Source organism: Zalophus californianus, chromosome 1 (assembly GCF_009762305.2).
Source record: "Zalophus californianus isolate mZalCal1 chromosome 1, mZalCal1.pri.v2, whole genome shotgun sequence".
NCBI classification, from domain to species: Eukaryota; Metazoa; Chordata; class Mammalia; order Carnivora; family Otariidae; genus Zalophus; species Zalophus californianus.
Window position 1 is genome coordinate 110,030,391 of NC_045595.1, and position 26,628 is coordinate 110,057,018.

Here is a 26,628-nt window from a genome sequence, read left to right on the forward strand (position 1 = left end):
TGTAGGAGTCTTTGCAACATGAAAATCTGCTTTGAGTCGACGCTTAAGGAGTGATGGAGGGACTTCTTACCAGATGAAGAACAAAGCAACTTTATTAAATAATCCTTCACTTCTCTTTAGAAAAGAGGAAGTCGTATTTAAAGCCATCCCATCATTTTGCAGCCCTGCAACCCATAGTACTAAGTCCCCTGAAAACTCTCGCTCGCTGCATCTCTCTGTAGGTCAGCCACGTAGAGCTCTGCCCGCTGTGCAACACTAGGGGGCACTATCCGCGCAGACTACAATGTCCGTGGCTGTCCCTGGAGTTGCGTAATGCGGCAGATACAATAATAACCACCGTGTCTTGGGACGTTTCTTCTGTGCCAGGTGCACCAAACGCCATATTTCCTTTGATCCTCACAACAACCTTATGAGGTAATATGGTGAGGCGTATTTTCCAGAGGAATTAACTGGGACTCAGAAAGTGCCCATGGTCAATCCACTAGCGTGTGGCAGGGGTAGGATTCGAGCCTGTCTTTCTGATTTTATAATTCATGCTCTTTCCACTATATACCACCCTCACTCCATGGAAATTCTTCTAAGCCAGGCCAATGCAGACCGGGATAACGGAGGAACATGTTCTTAGCACCCTGGAAACCTTGCTTTGGTGATGACTCAACAGCTCGTGACCACAATACTATCCTGATTTCAAACCTTTCATGGCTGACATTACTTAAAAAGAGAGTGCAAAGCCTGTATAATAGAAGCAAAGCCCCATCTCGCACCTTCCCTCCTCCTCACCTACCTCTTTTCCAAGGTACTCTGCGCCCCCAACAGCCATCTATCTACATATTTCTGGCCACAGAGCGCACTTTTGTACGTTGGGGTCCCATTGGCCATTTCCTTTGCATAGACTCAGACCAAAGGCCTCATTTTGGCATCTTTTCGGACCTTTTGCAGAAGGAACAAGTTAGTCACACCCAAAGTGATGAGGGGAGCTTCTGCTGCAAATACCAAAACTCTACTCAGAGATGCTTTCTTTGTGTGGGTGTGTGGTCAGTGTGGGATAAACACAGGATGCCAGCGAAATCCCAAGGGCCAGTCCTGCCCATAAGCCCTTCACAGGCCAAGGAAGAGACCTGTCGATCTGGTCACCTATAAGTATGCTTCATTTTTTCTAAAGCAAGGCTATAATGTGTATGCCTCTCTGTGTTATTAGAAATAGGGTTGTAGGGCGCCTGGGTGTCTCAGTTGGTTAAGCGACTGCCTTCGGCTCAGGTCATGATCCCGGAGTCCCGGGATCGAGTCCCACATCGGGCTCCCTGCTCAGCAGGGAGTCTGCTTCTCCCTCTGACCCTACCCCCTCTTGGGCTCTCTCTCTCTCTCTCTCTCAAATAAATAAATAAAATCTTAAAAAAAAAAGAAATAGGATTGTACACTGAGGAGGGGTTGTTTGATATTATAATGCAAAAGTACATGATATGCAAGCAGCAGGGCTAAGGAAAAGAGGTAAAGGAGGCTGGGACTGAGGGGAGGCAGTGCCTTCAGAGCTGAGGCTAGCTTGACGGGGCTTCCATTTGTCTCCAGCTATCATCCCACGCACTGTCACATGTGCTCTCCACTCCACCCCCATCCCACTGGAGCTGTTGTTTTCTATTCCTAGGAAAATTTCGCCTAAAAGGAGATGAAGGGGAAACACAGTCTTGTTCTCCCACGCCTACCAGCTCTGGCCTCAGTTTTCAATTATAGGCCAAGACAATTTTTAGACAACTGTGATGTGCCCATAAATCCAAGATGGAGTGTTTAACAGGTCATCTCTCTAGCCAAGAAAAATTTAAAAGTAGGCTATAAATGTGATTGGTCTATTCCAAGAATAATAGCAACAAGCTCCCGGGCCTGGCATCTCAGAGAATTGGCTAATAATTCACTGAATCCAAGCCTCTCCAGTCAACACAGGAAGGGTCCTCACCTCTGAGAATGTTTAGCCCGAGTAGTTTTTAAAACTCACAGAGCACCAGACCTAGAAGAATCTTAGAGATAATTTAAGTCTGAGCCAGTAGAAAACTAAGGGGACAGAGAGGTCAAGCCCTGACCAACGTCACACAGTTATATATGAATCCTGAGCAGATGTGGGTAAAGCCCGCTCACCACCTAGAGCTATGCGAGTTTCTGTTTGTGATTTCTGAATCTCAGCACCCCATCAGCAGAATGTGACCACCTCTCTCCTCAGATGGCGTTGTCACTTTTTCCCACACTGGGATGGCATAATACTTTAAGATTCTGAACAGTATATAACAGTCATTCCTGAGACATAGAAAGAGAGCAAAGCAGACATTACTGCCCCTCTCTGCTTCTCAGAGGCATTTCTTAGAGTCTTGTACATTTAATTGAAAACCCATCTTAATTTGCATTGACAGCCAAAGGGGCCAATAGTTTGCTTATAAATATAGTTTCTACTTGGGGTGCCTAGCTAGCTCTGTCGGTAGAGCATGTGACTCTTGATCTTATGGTTATAAGTTCGAGCCCCATGTTGGGTGTAGAGATTACTTAAAAAAATAAAATCTTTATATATATATATAGTTTCTACTCCCCTCCTTCAAGCTGGGACCTTTTATGAGTGATCAGCTTTTAGAACTTAATAAAGAGACCAGTTTCAGACAAATCTTGGCTTGCTCATCCCTCACTCCTCTCCTGGGCCTGGCTCCATATTCAGAGGGCAGAAAAAGAGAGTGATGTGTTGAAGAGGGCTAATGTCTCATTTTCCATGACTGCTTTTCCAGTTCACCTCTGCTTTGGTGGCAACTTCCATGGCTCACAAAATCAGATGTAACTAGTGGCTCGTGTACGTGGTGGAACATTAGGTACAACTTTACTTGGGAGTGCCTGTTTCTCCTTGACTCTCTCTTGTTGCTTGATCCTTCTGACTTTTCTAGCCCTCTCTCTATAAGCTCTTCTTTCTCCCTTGAGACTCAGCTTTGGATGCTGGGTTGAAAATGGAAAGACTGGGCACCTGGGTGGCTCAGTTGGTTAAGCGTCTGCCTTTGGCTTAGGTCATGATCCCAGGGTCCTGGGATCGAGCCCCACATTGGGCTCCTTGCTCAGCAGGGAGCCTGGAGCCTGCTTCTCCCCTGCCTGTCGTTCCCCCTGCTTGTGCCTGCTCTCTCTCTCTCAAATAAATAAATAAAAATGTTTTTAAAAAGGTACTAATCCCTCAGTTGGTTTCCTGAGATTAAGAATTCTGCTGGAATGGTGGGGGTGGGAGGGATGGGGTGGCTGGGTGATAGACATTGGGGAGGGTATGTGCTATGGTGAGCACTGTGAATTGTGCAAGACTGTTGAATCACAGATCTGTACTTCTGAAACAAATAATGCAATATATTTTAAGAAAAAAAAAAGATAGCAGGAGGGGAAGAATGAAGCAGGGGAAATCGGAGAGGGAGACGAACCATGAGAGATGATGGGCTCTGAAAAACAAACTGAGGGTTCTAGAGGGGAGGGGGTGGGGGGATGGGTTAGCCTGGTGATGGGTATTAAAGAGGGCACATTCTGCATGGAGCACTGGGTGTTATACGAAAACAATGAATCATGGAACACTACATCAAAAACTAATGATGTAATGTATGGTGACTAACAACATAATAAAAAACACTAATGATGTAATGTATGGTGATTAACATAACATAATAAAAAAAAAGTACTAATCCCATTCATGAGGGATCTACTATCATGATCTAATTATCTCCCAAAGACCTCACCTCCAACTACCATCACAATGGAGATTAGATTTCAACATATGAATTTGGGGAGAGGACACAAACATTCAACTCATAACACTAAATATATTCATTTAGGTAAAAAGAAAAAGCAGGTTAATTCTAAATAATAAATAATGGTAAAAGTGGTACAAAAATATGGCAGAGATCATCGTTTGTGCAAATATTTGGAAACAATTTAGAAGTGTCGAGTGCTTTAGACATGAATTGCAAGAGGAATTTCAAGGAATGATCATATACAAGGAACTAGGAGGTCAGGGAAGAATTCCTAGAGGAGGTGAGCTTTTATAGGACATGGGAGGGGGGAGGTCATATGAGCAAAGCTATGGTGGTGGGTGAGGTGGCAGTAGGAAGGCTGTTGGACTGGATGAACCATTCATGTCTAAGAGTCTTAGTTGGAGGAGAATTGCAGCTGCAATCACAAAGTGGAGGGACCCTTATATGAGGAGATTCTGCCTTTGTTTTTTGACTTTTTATTTTGAGATAATTATTGATTCACATGCAGTTGTAAGGAATACAGATAAATCCCTTTACCCAGTGACTCCCAGTAATGATATCTTGCATAACTATAGTTCAGTATCACAATTAGAAAATTGATGATGATACAAGTCCCTGACCTTATTCAGATTTCACTGGTTTTGCACACACTCCTTTGTGTGTGAGTGTGTGTGTGTGTTAGTTCTATGCCATTTTATCACACATGTAGAGTGGTGTGGTCACCACCATAGTCAAGATACATAACAATTCCAGCACGAGAATCCCTCATCTACCCTTTTGTAGACAGAGCCACATCCCTCTCTTTCCTCTTCTCTAACCCCTGGCAACCACAAATTGGTGATCCATCTCTATAATTCTGTCAAGTCAAGACGTGATATAAATGTAGTCGTATATATCATGACTTTTTGTTTTTGCTCTTAAAGACTTTAGTGAAAAGTTGGCAAGATAAGACATATATTAAGCAATTAGAAAACAAGATAAAGAATGATGGCCTGACAGAAAGATTGGGAAGCTGGGAAGGAGTGTCCGTGATGTGTTGGGGAAAAGGGAGAGCAAGCGAGTCCTATTTGACATGTGTAATTTGGCTTTTTTCCACTCAGCATAATTCCCTTGAGATCCATTCCAGTTGTTGCTTGTATCAGTAGTTCATTCCTTTTTATTGCTGAATAGTGTTCCATAGTGTGGATATACCACAGTTTAACTATTCACCCATTGTAGCAAAAGTGGGTTGTTTCCAGGTTTTGGCAATTATGAATAAACCCTTTACTAACATCTGTGTATGATTTTTTGGTGTGAACATAGATTTCATTTCTCTGGGGGAAATATCCAAGAGTACAGTTGCTGTGTCATATGGTAGGTTTGGTATGTTTGGTTTTTATAAGGAACTGCCATACTCTTTTCCAATGTACATTTCCACCAGTGATGTGTGAGCGATCCAGTGTCTCTGGATCCTTGCCAGCATGTGGTGTTACTGGCATTTTTATTTAGCTAATCTGATAGGTGTGTAGTAATATGTCATGGGTTTAATTTGCATCTTCCTAAAGGCTAATGATGTTGAACATATTTTCATGGGCTTTTTTGCCATTTGTATATTTTCTTCAGTGAAATGTCTGTTAACTATCTTTTGTCCACCAGCTAACTGGAGTATTTATGTTTTTATTGTTGAGTTTAGAGAGTTCTTTATATGTTCTAGATAGAAACCCCTTGTTGGATATGTCCAAATATTTCTTCCTAGTCTGCATGATATACCAACGTAATAAATGTTGTTTATGACTTCTTTAAATTAAAAAAAAAGTTTTTTTATCCTCCTTGCAGGGTCCTTCATGGAGAAAAAGTTTTGAATGTTGATGATACCCAATTTACTAATTTTTCCTTTTATGGATTGTGTTTTTGGTGTCAGGTCTAAGAACTCTTCACTTATCCCTAGGTCCTGAAGATTTTCTCCTATGATTTGTCCTGGAAGTTTTATAGTTTTATATTTAAGGCTGTGATACATTTTGATTTTTTTTTGGTATAAATATGAAATTTAAGTGAAGGGTTCATTTGGTTTTGTTTGTTTTTGCTTATAGATGTCCAATTCCTCCAGTACCATTTGTTGAAAAGCTTATCCTTCTTCTATTGAATTGTTCTTACACCTTTGTCAAAAGTCAACTGGGCATATTTGTGTAGGCCCTTTGCTTTTTACAACCGTCTTATTGATATTTCCTATCACTTGATAGCAACATCTTGAAAAGAACAAGGTTAACAGACCTTCTACCCAAATGAATCCTGTCACTAGTATAATAAATTATTTGATTATGAAATACTTGATAATTTAGAAAGGTCTCATTACAACTCATGAATCATCTGCAAGGCCTTATGATCCTTATGAGAACAGAACATTTGGCTTGTATCCCACCAAAATATTTCCTTTTACCTAAATAGAAAGACATGGGAAAGAGTACCCATATTTTTTCCCCAGGGCCAATACATAGTTGCTTAAGTTTGACTTTGGGAACTTTACAGGGCCAAGAAAAGTGATTGGACTTTGTCAGGGTCTTTTTCTTTTTCTTTTTTTACAAAGACTTCAACAGAGACATGTAACCAGCAGCTCTGCCAGGGACTCAAGAGTCTGCTCACACACACAAAAATAAGAAGGGGCATCTAAGGAAAATGAGCTGATCCCTTTTAGGGACGCACCAAAGCCAGATAACCCAAGTTAATCAGAGCAAGATACAGCCAGTCTCAGAGCTAAGTACTGTGAAATTAGCTCTGCTTCCTTGGGTTTTTGAAACATGCATCTGTATAAACCTGCCTGTGCAGACATCCCCAGCCCCAAGCTGGGTCTACCCAAATCCAGTGAATCGGCTCTGAAATGTAGACGGCACCTAGCAGTGACCAAGCCTCCAGTTCAGGTAGCCTGCTGGCCGACGAGGCCTAGTGGAGCAACGGAACGGAAGTTTCTGGAGAAGTTCTTACGTGTCCATGGAATCTCATTGCAGGAAACGACGAGAGCAGAGACAGGCATGGCTTACAGGTACTTGCAGCTCACAATGTCATTCGACCAGGGCACTGCACTGAAGTCCGGGGTTGTTGTTCTTAGAGAAAGAAGGGTGGAAATGACAAAGCCAACACTACCTAGAAAAAGGAACAGAGAAATGAATGTAGAGAGCCCTCTTCTTGGGCTGCCTCAGTTTTTTGAGCTTTATATTGTCTACGTTCTCTTTGCTCAAAAGGTTACATAGAAGGTAGTCCAACTCACCTGTGGAAGCTCCTAGTCATGTGCTGCCAGCAGAAATATCTTTGGCTTGGCGTAGGCAGGTGACGTAGCAGGTCATAATGAAGAAAGGGGGCTCTATTCTTCTTAAGGGAGTTGATAAAGTAAGAGTAGGATTTTTTTGAAATGCTGCCTGGGCTTCAAGGCTCTTGTTTTCCTCTAAACCTGAATCCTGTAGTCTGTGCTAATGGTTAATAAACCAATAAAGCAGTTCACGAAACTGAGCAAGTTCTTTTTTTTTTTTTTTCTTTATCATTGCAGCCCAAGATAAATTACCGGTTGTTCTCCAACCTTCCAATACCATCATTTATTCTGTGAAAGATTAACAAAAGGGAGAAGTCTTTCCCTGGTATGGGGTTGGATGTGTAATTTTTATAAATTGCTCTGCAATGGGAAGTATCATTCTGGTCTGAGCAGTTATTGTTCAAACCTCTATATGCTATGCGCTTAGCTAAATCAGCCAGTGGCACCTGCGTAAGTGTTTCCTTGACAAATGCTTAGAGTTTTAAATATCAGGAGAGTGAGCAAAAGCCATTCAGAAGGACAAGCATGATGAAAATGGCAAAAAATCACTTGGTATTGGTAAAGAACAGTTTTCCCAGCTCCAGTCCAAACTCGTACTTCACAGAGTGAGATTGATTTTGTTTGCGAGGACATGATGTCCCCAGTGATTTCATTTTTTTTTTTTATAATCCAAAGGTCTATGTTAGTGTAGTAGCTACTGCTCTAGTTTATCAGCTAAACTGATTAATAAAGCAATTTGCAAGGAAATGACTTCTTTCTGTGGAGAGCAATGTATTTCTCACAGACTCTATGTAGCGAAGGGTTCAGAAGGCAGAAGAGGAATGAGCTCTTCTAGGTTTATGGGGAATATACACTGGATGTTCCTCACCCACCCTTTCTGAATCTGTCTTCCACAAGAAGGAGCCGCCTTCTCCCTCTGCCTCTTCATATTCTCTCATTCTCTTCTTTATGCTCTCCCTGGCTCTCAGTGGTGGTGGGGTGGTGATGTCTGAATAGAGGTTAGCTGAGGGTGAACCGTTTCATTAAAAAAAAAATCTGTCTCTGCATCTTTGTCACCGGATGGGTGGTATTACCATGAACCCTTGCATAAGCCTTCAGAGGGCATGCCTCTTTCTCTCAAAAGTCCTGGTTTTGAATATCAATTAGATCTCTGACGATGTGTGCCAAGGTTCAGACGAAGATATGTTCTAGGATAGTGTTTTTCAAACAGTTTTGAAGCAGAGGATTTGCCCCTCCTCAAATAGGTAAAAGCAAAGGTATCCTTGTTGAAGTTGGAGGCCTGGAGGCCACCTGCTTGAGGTGAGCAGGCATCCCCCGGTCCAGCTTCCGAGGCAGCCCTGCCAATTCTATATTCCTGTGGCTTGAGAATACAGCTCCAAGGGGACTCTTCATCATGCCTTGGAGAGCAAGGCTCTGTGGCCTTGAGGATACTAGGTCCTGTCATGGGAGCAGGCTCTTGGGCAAGGGTAGATGCCACTGGATCATACTAGTAAGAAGTGGGACTTGAAAGATTGCTGTTTCCAGATCAGACTCTGAGGAGAGACAAGTGCAGTTAAATGGAAAATTGGCCCCAGGAAATCACCAAAGCTTTGAATTATGATGAGCTTGCTGTGCTCTGCCCCCCTTCCTCCATTACCTTCCTCCCTTACCCCTTCCTCCAACTTGAAGCATGTTTCCTTTCTCCAGATTTCCATAGTAATTTTTCTATTCTTCTGAGACCCTTATTAATCATCCTCATTTAAAACATCATCCTTTGAACATTAGGGAGGGATTTTTAGGGAAGAGAATACAGGTTCTCTCAGTTCCCCCCAACTTGGCTTTTGACCATGACTTCTTTTTTTCTTTTTAAGTTTTTTACTTTAATTCCAGGATAGTTAACATGCAGGGTTATATTAGTTTCAGGTATACAATATAGTGATTCAGCAATTCCATACAACACTGGTGCCCATCACAAGTACACTCCTTAACCCCATCACCTATTTCACCCAAGACCCCCTTCCCTCCTCTCTGATAACCATCAGTTTGTTCTCTATAGTTAAGAGTCTTGTTTTTGGTTTGTCTCTTACATTTTTTCCCTTTGTTTGTTTTGTTTCTTAAATTCCACATGTGAGTGAAATCATATTGACTGTGACTTCTTTTTGTTGATGTGTGTGTGTGTAGAAAGCATCTTTCTTTTTTTTTAAAATTAAATTCAATTAGCCGACATATAGTATATCATTAGTTTCAGATGTTGAGTTCAGTAATTCATCAGTTGCATATAATACCCCATGCTCACCACATCACGTGCCCTCCTTAATGCCCACCACCCAGTTACCCCATCCTCCCACCCACCGCCCCTCTGGCAACCAACCTTCAGTTGGTTTCCCAGAGTCTAGAGTCTTTCACGGTTTGTCTCCCTCTCTGATGACTTCCCATTCAATTTTCCCTCCCTCCCCTATGATCCTCTGTGCTGTTTCTTATATTCCACATATGAGTGAACCATATGATAATTGTTTTTCTCTGATTGACTTATTTTGCTCAGCATAATACCCTCCAGTTCCATCCACATTGATGTAAATGGTAAGTATTCATCCTTTCTGATGGCTGAGTAATATTTCATTGTGTATATATACCACATCTTCTTTATCCATTCATTTGTCGATGGACATCTCGGCTCTTTCCACAGTTTGGCTATTGTGGACATTGTTGCTATAAACACTGGGGTGCAGGTGCCCCTTCGGATCATTACATTTATATCTTTGAGATAAATACCTAGTAGTGCAATTGCTAGGTCATAGGGTAACTCTATTTTTAACTTCTTGAGGAACCTCCATACTGTTTTCCAAAGTGGCTATACCAGCTTGCAGTCCCACCAACAGTGTAAGAGGGTTCCCCTTTCTCCACATCCTTGCCAACATCTGTTGTTTCCTGACTTGTTAATTTTAGCCATTCTGATTGGTGTGAGGTGGTATCTTATTGTGTGTTTTTATTTTAAAGATTTTATTTATTTATTTGAGAGAGAGAATGAGAGAGAGAGAAAGCACATCAGATGAGGGGAGGGTCCGAGGGAGAAGCAGAATCCCTGCCGAGCAGGGAGCCCAATGCCGGACTTGATCCCGGGACTCCAGGATCATGACCTGAGCCGAAGGCAGTCGCTTAACCAACTGAGCCACCCAGGCGCCCCTTATTGTGGTTTTGATTTGTATTTCCCTGACGCCAAGTGATGTAGAGCATTTTTTCATATGTCTGTTGGCCATTTGTATATCTTCTTTGGAGAAATGTCTGTTCATGTCTTTTGCCCATTTCTTGACTGAATTATTATTTTTTGGGTGTTGAATTTGATGAGTTCTTTATAGATCTTGGATACTAGCCCTTTATCTGATTTGTCATTTGCAAATATCTTCTCCTATTCCACAGGTTGCCTTTTAGTTTTGTTGACTGTTTTCTTTGCTGTGCAGAAGCTTTTTATCTTGATGAAGTCCCAATAGTTCATTTTTGTCTTTGTTTCTCTTACCTTTATAGACTTATCTAGCAAATTGTTGTGGCTGAGCTCAAAGAGGTTGCTGCCTGTGTTCTCCTCTAGGATTTTGATAGATTCCAGTCTCACATTTAGGTCTTTCATCCATTTTGAGTTTATCTTTGTGTGTGGTGTAAGAAAATGGTCCAGTTTCATTCTTCTGCCTGTGGCTGTCCCATTTTCCCAACACCATGTGTTGAAGAGACTGTCTGTTTTCCATTGGATGTTCTTTCCTGCTTTGTCGAAGATTAGTTGACCATAGAGTTGAGGGTCCATTTCTGGGTTCTCTTTTCTGTTCCATTGATTTATGTGTCTGTTTTTGTGCCAGTACCATACTGTCTTGATGATGACAGCTTTGTAATAGAGCTTGAAGTCTGGAATTGTGAGGCCCAACTTTGGTTTTCTTTTTCAACATTCCTCTGGTTATTTGGGGTCTTTTTTGGTTCCATATAAATTTTAGGATTATTTGTTCCAGCCCTGTGAAAAATGTAGGTGGTATTTTGATAGGGATTGCATTGAATGTGTAGATTGCTCTGGGTACCATAGACATTTTCACAATATTTATTCTTCCAATCCATGAGCATGGAATGTTTTCCCATTTCTTTGTGTCTTCCTCAATTTCTTTCATAAGTGTTCTGTAGTTTTTAGAGTACAGATCCTTTACCTCTTTGGTTAGGTTTATTCCTAGGTTGACCATGATTTCTTATAAACATAGTTGGTGTTAGGTGGGAAGGTGAATTTCATATTCTTGCTTCCTTACCTTCGTTTCCTTCCTCCATCCCCCTAACCATGGCTATGTCAAAATACCTTGTTCACCCTGTCTTTTCTATTTTCTTCTTCTTCTTCTTCTTCTTCTTTTTTTTAAAGACTCTAGTTATTTATTTGACAGAGAGAGAGATAGCAGATAGCGAGAGCAGGAACACAAGCGGAGGGAGTGGGGGAGGGAGAAGCAGGCTTCCTGCCGAGCAGGCAGCCGAATGCAGGGCTCGATCCCAGGACCCCGGGACCATGACCTGAGCTGAAGGCAGATGCCCAGTGACTGAGCCACCCAGGCGCCCCTATTTTCTTCTTTTTGAAGGGTATTATTTCATGTATAGTGGAAAGAGAATGGGCTTTGGAGTTAATCAGAACGGAGTTCAAATCCCAGCTCTTTTGGTCCACAAACCATGTGATGTTAAGCTGGCTGTGACATGTAAGTGCCTAACACACAGTAGGTGCTCACTAAATGTGAGTTCCCTTCCTGTTTATTCTATAGACTCTGTCATTTACTCTAGGGGCAGGGGATGAAGTCCCTAAAGCCGAAATGTACAAATGGGTAAATAGAATATCTTACAAGAATATAAGAATATCTTATGATAAGACAGAGTATCTCTTAGAAGGAAAAGAAGGAATAAAAAAAATCCACAGTAATTTGCAATCTGTGTAGGTTTTCATGCTGAGCTTTAGAATTCTGAGAGGTCTGGAAGAGCCGGTAAGCTGTTTTCTCTTCCTAATTTGGTCAGATGCCATTGCAGCCTTCAGCCCAATACCAGCTGCTTGGGTCCCTCGATCATCTGTGAGGGAGCATTCTGTTGTGTTTCCATGGAGACTTGGTTTTATTTCTAACTGAGGGTGACCAGGAGAGGAAAAAAACCAGTAAATATGCAAACACATGTATCAACTGAAAAGAAACTGGAGGAAATTGTTTGAACGTGGTGCAAAAAGTGCCAAGTTACTGTGTAGATCCTTCTGTTGGCTTAGAATTTTCTGCAAAAATAGAAGGTTTTTGTGGATTTGTTTTATTAGTGTCTATAAAATAGTTGCCCAAGAGGGTCCTTTAGTCATTTCTAAGAGGCTGAAAGTTAATTGTCTCTATTACACAGCATTGAAATCTGAGCCAAATAGTAAGCCTGAGCTTAGGTCGAGGTTAAAGTCCACTGAGAGTTAGTTTTATGGACAAAACACAAAAAATATCTAGACTAGTAGGATGCAGCAAACACCCAGCTTTGAAGCAATTTTATAATTAGCCAGGATGAACTCAAACAGATGTAAAATGAAGGTCTAATCCAGGGGTCAGCAAACTTTTTCTGTAAAAGGCCATATAGTAAATATTTTAGGCTCACGGGCCAGATCCACCTTTGTCATAACTACCGAACTGTGTTGTTGGAGGCTGAAAGCAGCCAATGACAATAAGTGAATGGGGGGTGTGGTTGTATTCCAATAAAACTTTATTTATGGACACTGAGTTATGACACTGAGTTTTATATAAGTATCACATATCATAAATCTTCTTCCTTTTTTCCCTCCCAAACCATTAAAAAGTGTACAAGCTAATCTTAACTTGAGGACCATACAAAGATAAGTGGCAGGCTGATTTGGCCCATAAGCCATAGTTTGCTGATCCCTGGTCTAGAGCACAAAGCTGTCAGTTGCATAGGTTATTTATTGATTTGTTTGCGTTTATTTTTAAACCTCTTTATTTCCAGAGGTACTTAAGGTTCCCAAATGCATGTAATTCAGAAAGATAAAAATAAAAAAGAAGAAGAAACGAGTTCAAGGAAGATTAAGAGCAGGAAGGGGATATGTTCCCCCGAGGGGGAGTGAGCATGCCATTTGCAAGCCATGTGCTTGGATCGGATTTGGCCCTGTGTTTTCCAGGAGCACCAAATTGTGAAGAGTGGATGGAGCTCTTTACAACAGTCATAGAGTCCTTGAGGTAGGTAGGGGTAGGCCAGTTGCTCGGTGTTGGCACATCTCCTTGTAATCTGGAGACCGGAGAGAAGTTTCTCTCATGGTTCTTCATTACATAATTAATAACATCCTAAAAAATATCCTTACAGTAAACACAGCAGTCGGGGTCCTAGAGCTCTTTACTGTGGAGCCCCTGGAACGAATGGGTTGCATTGCATCAAATAATTCAGCAAAAGCAAGTAGGTGGCTAGTAGAAGAAAGGCCATTGGTTTAGTAGAAACGTAAGTTTGGGATTGTTTGCACTTTAAAAATTCCCCAATAATGATGACACAGATTTTACTCTTCTTTTATAATAACAGAGCTTGTCCAGGTTCATGCAATGAAGCAACAGCTTCTCACATTTAAAAAAAGTTATGCTATTTGCAAACCAAAGAGAACATTTCCAATATTGTGGAGCCGAAGGTGGAGAAGGAACAATAACAGAAGAAAAGGAGAGGCAGGGGAAAGTCTCAGAATTACTGATATGGGGCAGACCTTGGAGATAACCTCCAATTTCTGATCTTCCAGCTGAAGAGAATTGAGGCTACAATATCGGGGGACTAGCCTGAAGTTGCAGATCCAGCCAGCAAAAAAGCCGGGATGAGAAACCCTGTTCTTCGGCACCCGGTCCAGTGCTTTCTCTACACTCTCCATATTTATTCTCAGCCCCCCAATTCCCAACCCACCACATGCCCATCCACACCTGCGCACGCGTACCCATGCACGTATGCTCACTGCCTCCTGGGCATGCTGCAGGTCCAGTCTCATTCACCACCCTGCTCTGGTCTACTTTTCTTGGCGCTTGCCTTGTTGCTCTGCTCTGCAACCTGCTTCGGTCTTATTGTTCTGCACACTGACCCTCCACCCCTGTCCTGGACAACTGGGTCTCTACTCATCATAACTTTCCCTAACTAGAATATTCTTGTACATTGTCCTTGCCTCGGCAAATCCAACTCACAGTCTCCTCTCTTACGGTATGACCTGTTTTGCTCCACATAGGTTTGGATTGTTTTGTGTGTGTGTGTGTGTGTGTGTGTGTGTGTGTGTTTGTGTGTGTGTGTGTTTTAGTCTCAAAATTATGTTGTTGTTACCTTGAGTATAAGGACCAGAGCTTATGATATTTTGCAGTCCTCCCCTGCTTTGCATTTAGATAGTGCTCAGTACTGTGTATTGCTTGATTGGGGTGCATTCAGAAGTTGGGGAGCAGAAAGAAAGACAGTAAAGAGCAAAGAAGTAGGGACTTCTCTTTCCCCCACTAGTAGTGCTCTAACTTCATACTTGCTTCTGTGTCTTGGACAGAATATGTTACCTAAACTTGCTAATCCTCAGTTCCCTCAGTAAAATGGGCCCAGTTTAAGTACCTCCACGACACTGTAAGAATTAAATGAAGTTGCAAATGCGCTTAGCTCCCTGCCTGCCAGAGGGGGAGACTGACATTCTCTTGCTCCAGCTTCCTTCCCAGCCAGTCCTAGAAACCCATCATTTAGTCATCTTGCAGAGTTTGAAAGGAAATATGTGTCACAATGTATCTAAAAAAGAGAGGGGCAGAAAATAAACACCTACAAATTGAATTTTGCACAATTCTGAACTTACCACTCTCCTTTCATCACTTGCTTTCATAAATCTGGACTCTGTCCTTAGGATCTATTGAGAAAAATTTTTTTTTCTTTTCACCCCACACATGCCCTCCGATTGAATCAAAATTGCCCCGTGAAGCATTATAATAAATTACTCTCCAAATGGTGTATACAAAGATAAAAATAATCTTTTATCAATCTGTGTATTTCCATGCCTCGTATTGTGTCCAGAACAGAAATACTTGAAGCAGAATACAATTAAAAGGCAAAAACTCCCACCAGCTTACAGTACCTCTCCCATCAGCTTGCCACAGTGTCTGAGATTTTCTCCAGTTAGAGACCTCAGTTCTGTTAAAACAGAAGTACGTAATCTACGCTGATAGGCAGCCCACCAAGGAGGAAACAAAATGTCGGGCAGGTCTGACCCGAAAACAGAGAGGGTAGAAAAGAAGTTTCTAGACCAGATCAAGAGGAAAGCTTGGGTGTCGGGACACAGGCATGGAATTACCGGCTGATGTGCAGGGACGTAGGAGGGAAGGAACAGAAGAGGGCAGGAAAGCCAGAGAGAAACCTTACTCACCGGATTGCTTTCTCCAAGATGTTGGGCAAAGCGTCTGGGACCATTCATTAACTGATAGAGTTTTCACTGGTCTCTAAATGGAAATTCTAAGGATGAGTAAGAGCTATTTTCATTCTGAAGACTTTTCCCTAGGTTCTGTCAGAGTGAGAAGGTGGTGTCCCAGCTGCAGGATTTGAAGACCACCCTCTTTCTTCCCTCTTTCTCTGATCCCTGGCTGCCTTACCCATAAAATGAAAATAAACCCTTCCTCACAGGGTAATACTGTTCATGCAAAGGCACAAATAGTGGGTACTCAGGAAGGACTATCTCTTTCTTGCCCTTTCTCCTTTTCATAATTTCCAAAATACAGCGTGGGAATTGAAAATTATTTTTATTCCCAAATTGAACTCACTGTCATCCTTCCAGCTACCCCCCACCCCAAAACAAAATCCCCTTGCAATGAATTCCCGTGACCTACTTTTTTCAAGGAGTGCTTGGCACACTCAGACCTGCTTGAAAAGTGGCTATGGCCATGACTGTGAAAATCAAAATCCTAAAAAAAAAAAAAAAAAAAAAAAAAAAATGCTACATGTGCAGGATTTGTATTTTCTACATTAAAAAAAAAGCCTACATGATTTATTTTAGACTGGCCTAATTTTGGTCAGTCTCGAGGCCTGTGCTAATTTGCTCTGAGCCCTCTGACTGGCTCTCCTGGTATAAACATTTCTGGAGGAACATCAGTGTCACTGAGATGGCTCAGGCTCAGAACCCATGTGATTACTTGAAATCTGAAGAGTGTGCTGGTGAAGGGCCTAGAAGGCTTCGTGAAAGGGGCCTATTCAGAATGGAGCAGAATGTTCGTTTCCTTTTGAGTGTAACAGAAGTTCTAAAATAAGTATGTTTTAAAAGTGGCAGTTTAGATCAAAAAGGCTTGAAAATTTAAGCAAAAGTGAGAGATCAGTGCCCCTTGGATTGGAAATATTATTTTCATTCTGTTTTGAAATTACCACTTGTGTTTTTCCAGGGGAAAAGTTGCTTTGTTTATGCAGCCGAATGAAATCATTTGAAATTCAGGGCTCGAGAACAACACTGGGTTCTATGAACCTACGTTTTCTCATATAGGAATTGTTGACGGCAGTTCCATACGAGAAAAAGATAAGCATTGAGACCTGGTTTTCCTGTAGGTCAAATATGTGTTCACGCAAGGAAAACCAAAAAACCAAAAACACTTCTGCATTTCCCTGCAGTGCCTGAGAGTGCCACTAGGATGCGCTATTTCATAAAGAAAATGAAGCCCTTAGGCTCCTGAATGGCAGCTAGCAGAAATCTTTTAAAAACTTTATCCAGACAGTCCTAGACCAGAACTTAAATTCTAATCTGTGTATTTTCCTTGATTGTGAAAATTAAGAAGTGTCTCTTTTGATATCACATGGGAAATTTCCTATAGCGAGAAAAAAAGTTTATGGCCAATGTATTCTCAGGATTTTGAGAAGCCCTGATCTACAGCAGGCATGTATTATTATAACCTATATGATAGATATTTGATAGAGGAAATTTCTGTGTCTGGGAGTTTCCAAACACAGGGGATTCTGAACTACACCACAGACTCCCGGGGCGGCAGGTGGCTGGTGGAGTAAAGAAAGGCAGATGCCTCACCCCACTGGCCTTGCTTTAGAGAATGTTCTGTTGATGTCTTTTGCGCCATCTTAGGGGCAAGCACCTTGTTGTACAGTTGAGATGGAGCAGACGTAGGGAACCCGGAAGGAGAGTGTGTCAGGATTGTAGGGGAGAAGGCTAGCTTAGAAGCCACAGTAGTTCTTAGAACCATGACCCCGCAGGTCTGGCTCGGCACCACATTTAAGAGGTGGAGGAATGATGGCACCCTCCTTCCTCTGTATTCAGGGCTCATTTTCACTTATATGGGGCACCTTTCCATACCTATTGCTTTAGCTTCTTTCTAGTGATTCCTCTGCCTGTCCCTAGCTAGTTATCAACTGATGCTGCCTAAGATTTCAATTATATATTGTGTGATATATGCCAATCTCCAGGTGAAGATACGTTCTCGGTCTGTGTGTTTTAAACAATTATGAAGCAAACAAACTTTTTTTTTTTTTCAAACAGAAGAAAGCAAAGCTGTCCCAGTTGATGTAGAGAACTTGGGGTGGTCTGCAAATATGTCACAGCCAAAGAAATGAACCTCTAATCATGGGAGCCCAAAATCTATTTTTTTAGACAATCTACCTACTTCTTAAAACCAGATTATTAAACAAAACAAGACTTTCAATTTGAAAATAATTTCATCTTACAGGAAACTTGTAAGAATAATACAAATAACTTTTTAGACACTTTATTTTTTAACATATTGTTAACATTTTGCCCCATTTGCCTTAACCTTTGCTCGTGTTCTTACGTGCTTGCTCCTTGCACTGCCCCCCCAACGTCCTAATTTATTTTTCCAAGAGAATTTCCAAGAATTTGAAGGTAAATTACATATGTTATAGCTCTTTACCCTTTATATGGTATGATACTTTTACCTGATAGGCCGTCTGTGTTCCAATTTCATCAGTTGACACAGTGATGCCCTTTATAGCATTTTTTTTTTTAACTCCACTAGTACTAGATCCAGTTTTGGATCACATATGGTATTTAGTCGTCATGTCTTTTTAGTTTTCTTCAGTCTGGAACAGTTCGGGCTGGAATTAAATTTAGCGCAGGGAGGAGGTCAGTGGGAGAAGGGCCGTGACTATTTGCAGTGTCTGCTTCGGTTGGAAGGTGGTGCTGTGGTGCCACGCAATTGTTGCGCCTGTCCCGCAGTCCCTGGCTTACTGCTGCGGATTCTGGGTCAAAGACTGTCCTCCACAGCTGCCCAGCAAGGGCCACAACATTTTCGTCTTGAACTTGAGGTCCAAAGCTGAGGGGGATCCCAAAGACATACTAACCTCATGGACCTACATAAATTCAGCCATCTGTGTTCTTCTGCTCCACACACCCACTGCTGGGCGCGTGCTGGTAGCGGGGCTGCCGGGCTACTGGCAAGGGGAGTAAGGCCCTCTGAGCACGCACGCGCAGAGTGAGAGGGCTGGGAGGATCGAGCATGCGCAGTTACCGCAGAATGTCCAGCCCCCAAAGCGGGTACCAAGGAAATGAGCCCGGAGACACCCCAAAAGGCTGGGGCGGCAGCAAAGGGAGAGGCCTTTTACGAACAGGCTCCAGAGCAGTAGTGTGGATTCTGAATGGAGGTCCCAGTGAGCCCACTGTGGGAGAGGTGGAGGCAGCTGAGCCTCCCAGCAGCCAGGGAAACACAGGTTCCCAGTGGGGTAGATGGAATATCTTTAGACAAGGATTTTTGACCCAGCTGTCTTTAGTCTGTTTTCCCCCTCATGATATTCCTTTTAATTTGTAAAGGCAGAGTGTTTTAGAAGTTCTGACAATTGAAGAGTGTGGGTGTAGAATGTATAGCTCATTAGGTAGCTCGGCTCTGCATTAGCATTGGAAGGGTTTGTAACAGGTCACTGCTTTTGAAGTTTTACAGCGCTCTATAATTCGGGGCGCGGTGACAACACATGCGTTTAGAAGCTGGGAGGCCTTTCAAAAGAGCTGTCACCGCTCCTGAGATGACCATTGTGTATAACTGGCACCTCTATGCATAATTTCCCCAAAGCTTAATCCTCATTGTGACTTCTTTCTAAGACTCCTCAAATTAGCGCCTACTTCCTCTGTGTCTGTTTTCCCTCTTAGCACTCCAATCTGTTTATTTCTGTATTGTCTGTCTCTCCCACTGGAGTGTGAACTCCAGGAGGACAGGGATCTTATCTGTATGGTTAATTGCCGCATCCCTAGAATCTAGTCTCTAGTGTAGAACTCAGTAAACATTTGCTGAATAAATGAATTATTAAGCAGAATAATCACAAATAAGCCTTCATTCTTTACTGGCAGGCAATCGGCTGGATGATCAGACACAAGGAATTGCTCCACCAGACTTTCCACCTGTAGTCTCCTTGCCACTTACTTCCTACCTTTCTCTCTTTACTAAAATTGTCACAAATGTCCTCATTGGAGATAGTGGTACTTGGGGACAATGTTGTTCTCATAAGAAATAGATTAGATTTTAAGATACTTTGAAGTTGCCTATCATATAATGTCATAAGCCCACTTTGTTTTTATGTCTCCTCAGACATCCATCACTTTTCATTCATTTATTTACCTCACTGCATTCGTGAAGTCTTCACTGTACTTTCTTCCAGAAAGTTCTCTGTGATGTCACTGTCCAGCCCTATCACAGTGGGGTCCTGTGTTACAGAGACCAGACAAGACACTCATGGCCTTCACTCTGGGCATATTCCTTATTTCTCCTAGATGGGGTGCTTATGTGCCAACATTATGGAGCATGGGTTTCTCCTTTTTCACCCTCCCCACCACGAGTTCTTCCCCTTGTCCATCAAGCCCGTCAGCTAGCCCTTTTTGGCTTGCTCTTTTCCTGATCATTTTCGGTTTACATCTCCTTGTAAGAGGCGCATCATCTCATTATAACACCCAGGTGTCATCTCCCAAAAGATGGGAGACAAGTCTGCAGGGACAGCCATCCTGCTGGGATTCCTAGATGACGTGTCATCCTAAATACACTAATGGATTCTCTCTCTCTCCTCAGTAATTATGGATGATTCTGAGTTCTGATTAGACCTTCTTATTCTTGGTATAAATCAGACATTCCCAGGAACAACCTGACCTATAACTAAGGAACTCTTCAGCTGGAAATTAGCAGTTGGAGGATGGTACCTTGGTGGTATCATTAGGTCATTGAGTCACTGTGGGGTTTCTCACTTGATTCTGGCCATACTTTACATCTTGGGAAATACCCTGACCTGTTCTACTTAGTGTTATTGGGACTCGGCAATAGCAACAGTAGGGTCACACTTTTCCATTCAAGGGGTTTAACTGCCTGAGGGAGCCTGGGTGAGACTCCGTGAGAGTGGATGGAGTCCAGCTATCTTCTTTCAGTTCCTTCCTCACAACTGTTTTCTAAGGACCTTCCATTTTTTGACTCCATATTCACCAGTTCTTGGTTTCTGGATGTCCTGTGTGGGTAAATATTTTTCCCTCTTATGTCTCATGACCCCTTTAGAATGTTGGGTGATCCAAAACAGTCTCTTAGAAGATGGAAAGTCAGGCTCATGCAGCCAAATCTACTACTCCGTATTTTATAATTCATCGGTGGTACTCTTTTTATGAAGTTATTTTCTATGACCACTAATTGGTCCTTGCTGTTTTGGGTGCTGTGTTTATTTTTGGTTGAACTATTTACCTTATTTCCTCCCCAACATACACAGATTCACTCTTTTATTCAAGAGCTATTTCTGAGTGCTCATCTGTGTTATACCCTATTCCGGGAGACACAGCAGTGAACAAAACAGAACAAAACAGTAAGTTTCCTGTTTTCTTAAAGATTTCATTCTAGATGGGATGAGGTAGACAATAAACTGTAACATTTCAGGAAGGGTAAGTTCTCTGTAGAAACACAAAGCAGGAGGGAGGATGAGTGTATGTGTCAGTAAATAGCTGTGATTTTAAATGATGTAGGCAGGGAAGGCCTCCCTGAGAAGATGGTGTTTGGAGGAGGTGAAAAGGAAACCTGGGTTTCTGGGAGGAAGAGTGCTCCAGACAGAGGGCACAGCATGCGTAAAGAAAGGCCTAGAGTGAAGATATATATTTGCTTCACTAGAAAGACTCACAGAACTCAGCAAAGGATTATATTTACAGTTATAGTTTATGGCTGCAAAAAGATACAGGTTAAAATCAGCAGTGAGGAAAGAGGCCTAGAGTGGAGTCCAGGAGAACCAGGCAGAGCTTCTGGTTCTTCTCCCAATGGAGTTGTATAGAAAGCACTTTCCCCCCAGCAACAGTGTGTGACAATATGCACAGAATATTGTCAGCCAGGGCAGCTTATCCAAGACTTGATGTCCAGACTTTTCACTGGAGATTGGCCATATAGACAGACTGACCACCTGCATGGTTGACCTTGGTGTTCAGCCCATGTGGAGGATGAGCTGATTCCCAGTGGCTCAAGGTCCCCACTACAAACCACATATTTTATCATAGACCATCAGAAATGGCCCAAGGCTTCCAGTCAAACAAAGACACTCCTGTTGTGTAGAACATTCCAAGGGCTTAGTGGTTACCTCCCAGGAACCAGGGGCAAAGGGCCAATGCTTCCTTTGCTCATGCTTAATACTTTACTGCACAGAAGCCAAGTCATGCTGGTCTTTGTAGGTCATTTAAAAGATGTAGGCTTCTAAAACTGGTGCAGCTACTGTGGAAAATGGCACAGAGATTCCTCAAAATGTTAAAAATAGAACTACCCTCTAATCCAGTAATTGAACTACTGGATAGTCACCCCAAAAATACAAAAACATGAATTCAAAACAATACAGCACTCCTATGTTTATTGCAGCATTATTTACAATAGTCAAATTATGGAAGCAGCCCAATTGACTATCAATAGATGAATGGATAAAGAAGAAGTGGTGTGTGTGTGTGTGTGTGTGTGTGTGTGTGTGTGTAATGGAATACTATTCAGCCATAAAAAAGAATGAAATCTTGCCATCTGCCACAACATGGATGGAGCTAGAGAATATAATGCTAAGTGAAATAAGTCAGTCAGAGAAAGACAAATACCATATGATTTCACTCATATGTGGAATTTAAGAAACAAAACACGTGCACAAAGGATAAGAAAGAGAGAAAGACAAACCAAGAAAGAGACTCTTAATTATACAGAACAAAGTGATGGTTACCAGAGGGGAGGGATCTGGGGAGATGTGTGAAATAGGTGATGGGGATTAAGGAGTACACTTGGTGTGATGAGCATGATGATACATGGAATCACTGGATCACTATATTGTACACCTGAAACTAATATAACACTGCATGTTAATTATATTGGAATTAAAATAAAAAAATAAAAGATGTTAGCTTCTAGTCCCAGTGACATACGAGATTTTGGAGAGTATTAAGCAGGAGAGTTACGTGATTTATTTCTTAACAGGATCATCATGGAATGAATAACAGGATCACTCAAACAGCTAAGTTGGAGAATAGACTGAAAGTTAGAAGCAGGGCTACTGATTAGCAGATTATTGTAATGGTCCAGACAAGAGATAAAAATAACTTGAACCAGGGTAGAGTTAAGAGCATTACAAATTGGGTGTAATGTTTGATAAAAGGATATAATACAAAGATGACTTCAAGTTTCTTGGCCTGGGAAATTGGGACAGTTACGTTGCCCTTAAGTGAGATGAGTAAGATTTCAGGGGAGCAGATCTTATGGGAAGAGGAGTAGGAGCTTAGCTTGTGGACATGAGACATCAAAATGCCTATTAAACAACAAAGGGAAAATGTCAAGTAGACAAGAGTCTGGAGTTCATAGGAGAGTTCTGGGCTAGAGATTTATATTCAGGATATAAAGATATAAGTCTTGAAATCATCCATCTAGCCTGAGAGTGTCAAGCCATGAGACTAGCACACCAGGCTCTCCAATGCTAGGAGGTGGGGGAGATGAGGAGGAGATAGCAAAATAGACTGAGGTGAGCACTCAGAAAGGTAGGAGGATCACGGGAGGGGGTGTGGTGTCAGGGGCTCACTGAAGAGGCAGGGGAATGAACGATGTTAAATACAGCTGATGAGTCAAACAGTGTGAGGATGAAGAATAGGCCACTGGAGTTAGGAACATGGAGGTCACTATTAACCTTAGCAAAACAGAGAGATACAGATTTTACTTTATACACAGAGATCTACTTAGTAGAAGAAAGCAAAGACCCATGTGCATATGTAGGAAAAATTTAAAAGTTAATTCTGAAATCCTAGTTAACAGAACGCTGTCTACCATCAACTGAGTAGCATCTCTGGATTTCCTTCTACTAGGAACATGGGGAAAAATATAAAAAACCGTAGTTGAAAATGTAAATTAGCCCAACTTGTGGCCAGAATGTAGAAGGATTTTCTACTGATGATATTTATAAAGCCAGATTATTCAGAATGATGCTCAGAGAGTTATCCATGCTTGCTTCATGAACCGGAGCTTCTCTGCCTCCAGAGGGAGGGTAAGGAGACATCATGCCCTAACCCTCTGACTTCAGAGCTTCCTTCATTTCAGCATCTGGAGATTTCCCTTTCTTGGTTTTAAACTTGCATATACATTTATTTTGTTATGTTTTATTCAGTAATTCTACTTGGATGGAGGGTATATGTGTATGTGGAATGTTTCACATCTTTTAAATCTTTCATATTGATCTCAAGTTCACTTTTTAAATCAGGACAAATAGATATTATACTAACAATCATAATGGACCCAATTGCAGTTTTTAAAAGCATTGCATAAAGAATAGAAGGAAAAACAACCAAATATTAGCAGTAGTTATTTTTAAGTGGAAGGAATGTGGACAATTTTTCCCCTTCTTCTATTCCCAATTTCCAAATGTGTGTGTGTTACTATTATAAAAGGGAGGAAAATTGAAATTAAAATTCGATTTTAAGAATTTAAGATATATGCTTTTGAAGTTCTTTTTTGGGGGTGGGGAATACCTCAGATCCAAAACAAGTACTGGAATTAATCAGTCTGATTTGTAGTGAAGTTTACAGAAAAAGACCCTTGTTCTGAATTTAACCTGAAAAAAAATTGGGGCCTTTATGTAGGTAAGAAATTGAAATGCATTCTATCAAAATGCTTCTATTTTATAGATAACCTTGAATAGTATAGACCATCTCTACCAGATATATATATATATATAATATATTTTATACATATATATTTATGTATGTATGTATATATATTTCAAGCAACAGAAAAATGAACCAGCTTAAGTAATAAAGGAAACTGGCTGGTGCACATAACTAAAAAGTCCAGAGGTAGGGAAAACTTCAGGAAAGGGTAGATTTAAGGTTCAACCACTGTGGACAGGACCTGGTCTCTATCTGCATCTGTGACTCTTTCTTGCAATGACACCACTGTCAGCTCCATATGATGGGTCTGAAGATCCTTCAAGCTCTTTTCTCATTTTCAAGGTGGCTGACAAAACTCATTCACTTCCAGAAGGAAGGAAGAAAGAAGGAGCTTTCTTCTCCTAGAATTTCATCTTCTTATTGAGTCTCTTGTTTTGATTGGGTGTCCTGTCCACTTCTGGACCACTGACCACATCTGGGCAATGGGAGATGCTGATTGACTTCTGTTGCTTGGTGCTCAACCCCTCCTAAGTTACCTGGCTGAGAAGGAAGAAGCGGAATACTCTTGATGAGAAAAGGGGAGTAGGTTATGGGGAGGCAACCTATATATGCTGACCATACTCTCTAATGATCACATCTGGAGGGGATGGACATATCATAAGCTAGCATGGCAATGAACTCATGGTAGTAAGATTGCAGTTGGTCAATCATCTGAAAATTGGGAATAAGGCTACTCAACTATTAACCAGTGGTGTGCTATCTCCTCCATTCCTTGGGCTTTGGATTTGATTCTTAGTTCCTCTCTTGCTCTAAAATCCTCTGAATTTTCATGTGTAGAGGATATTTTGCTCTATTAGTCTACATCCCGAGTAGCTTATGCTACTTAATAACATGACTAAAATAAGCAGAAATCTCATTTAACTAAAGGTAAGAAGGGAAACATTGGCTTTAAATGTTATTTAATTTGGCATGGAAAGTAATGTATTTTTAATAAGGAACACATTAAAAACTCATAAAGTAGTTTATTTATAAGGTGGTTAGCCTCCTCATTGCCCTAATAAATATAGTTAAGTTCCATCAACTATGCAGCAAGTGCAATTATACAAATGCCATGTTTCATTTTGTGTCTGAGTATAGTAGTTCTCCCTCCATACACTCTGTATGCAAAGAGTAAGTGCATAGGATTTTGGAATCTGAGGAGATATTAGAGATCATTTAATATCTCCCCCTGTCCCTTGAGTAATTTTACAAATAAGTTTTCTAAGGCCTAGGAGGTTAAACAATCTGCTAACAGTCACATAGATGGTTTGCTAAGTTCTGGTTAAGAATTTTTTAAGAGGATTTCTTTCTTTTTTTTCATTAAGATTTTATCTATTTGAGAGAGATAGTGAGAGAGAGCATGAGTGGGCAGGAGAGGGAGAGGCATGCTCCCTGTGAGCCAGGAGCCCAACATGGGGCTCGATCCCAGGACTCCAGGATCATGACCTGAACCAAAGGCAGACGCTTAACTGACTGAGCCACCCAGGAGCCCCTCTAGTTAAGAATTTAACCAAAGCTTTTGATTTACCAATTTATTCTTTTCACAATAGAATTGTTCAAATCAACAAAGATTGACTGAGCACCAGCTGTGCCCTGGGCAGTATGTTAATCACTGAGCTCACAACAGGAAAGACATGGTTCCTGACTTTAAGCAACTCTGAGAGCAGTCCAGTAGCGGAAAGAACAAGGTCAACCAGATAATTAGAGTTTGGTAGCACTCATGCAATGTTAAGACATAGCCATATTGTAGTAAAGCAAGTGATAAACGCTACTTTGAGAGTCAGGGATGACTGTGAAGAGTTGGTGATTCATGTACAGGGTTTGTAGGATGAATAAGAGTTTGATGATCAGTCTAAGACTGGTAGAGCATTTAATGTAAAGGGAATAGAATATCTGAAGGTCTGGAGGTGATGGTTATAAGAACAAATTTTGGAGACAGACAGATATGAATTGAATGCTGGTTCTAAGGCTTACTGAATAAGTGACTTACACAATTTCTTTATGCCTTCGACACATTTACGTTTTCATCTGAAAAATCCCATGGAGGAGATTAAATAACATGAGAACTACAAGGCACCTAACCTAGTAGGAACCCAGGAATAGGTGGCCACTCGTCTCCATTGTCCTTCTCCTCTTTCTCTTCCCTCCTTGCTACCCCCCAAACCTTCTTGGTGAGGGGAGCCCCAGAAGAAGAAGCTAAGAGGCAGGAATGGAAGATCATTGGAGGAACTGGTCATGAAAACCGTTGAAGGATTCATAGGTAAGAAATGATGAGATCCAATTTGTATCCTAAGAAGATATTTGTGGAGAAGTGCATAGGAAGCTGCTAGAGAGCTAGTTTGCTAACGTAGGGGAGAGGGCTGGGACCGGCGGCGAGGGCAGTAGAATGGAAAGAAGAGAAAGCATGGATCGAGGGATTTGGGCAGGTTCAGTGAGAGCAGGATGTATGCAGGATAGCTTCTCTCGCTGCATTCTGGTTTTCTTTTCCACCCGTACATCAGAGG

At 41.6% G+C, this 26,628-nt stretch overlaps 1 protein-coding gene across 3 annotated transcripts in view; it reads left to right on the forward strand.

Annotated features, from left to right (window-relative positions):
- KCNAB1 (potassium voltage-gated channel subfamily A member regulatory beta subunit 1) overlaps positions 1 to 26,628 on the forward strand; it is a 398,382-nt gene that overhangs the window by 14,967 nt on the left and 356,787 nt on the right. The window contains exon 1 of one of the 3 annotated variants that reach the window (XM_027587682.2): positions 5,765 to 6,765. The exons of the other annotated variants lie outside the window; for them this stretch is intronic. Coding sequence (XP_027443483.1) covers positions 6,524 to 6,765 — 242 coding nt within the window. The 5' untranslated portion in view covers positions 5,765 to 6,523. Of the gene's footprint in view, positions 1 to 5,764; positions 6,766 to 26,628 lie in introns of those variants that run through there. 3 annotated transcript variants of the gene reach the window in all.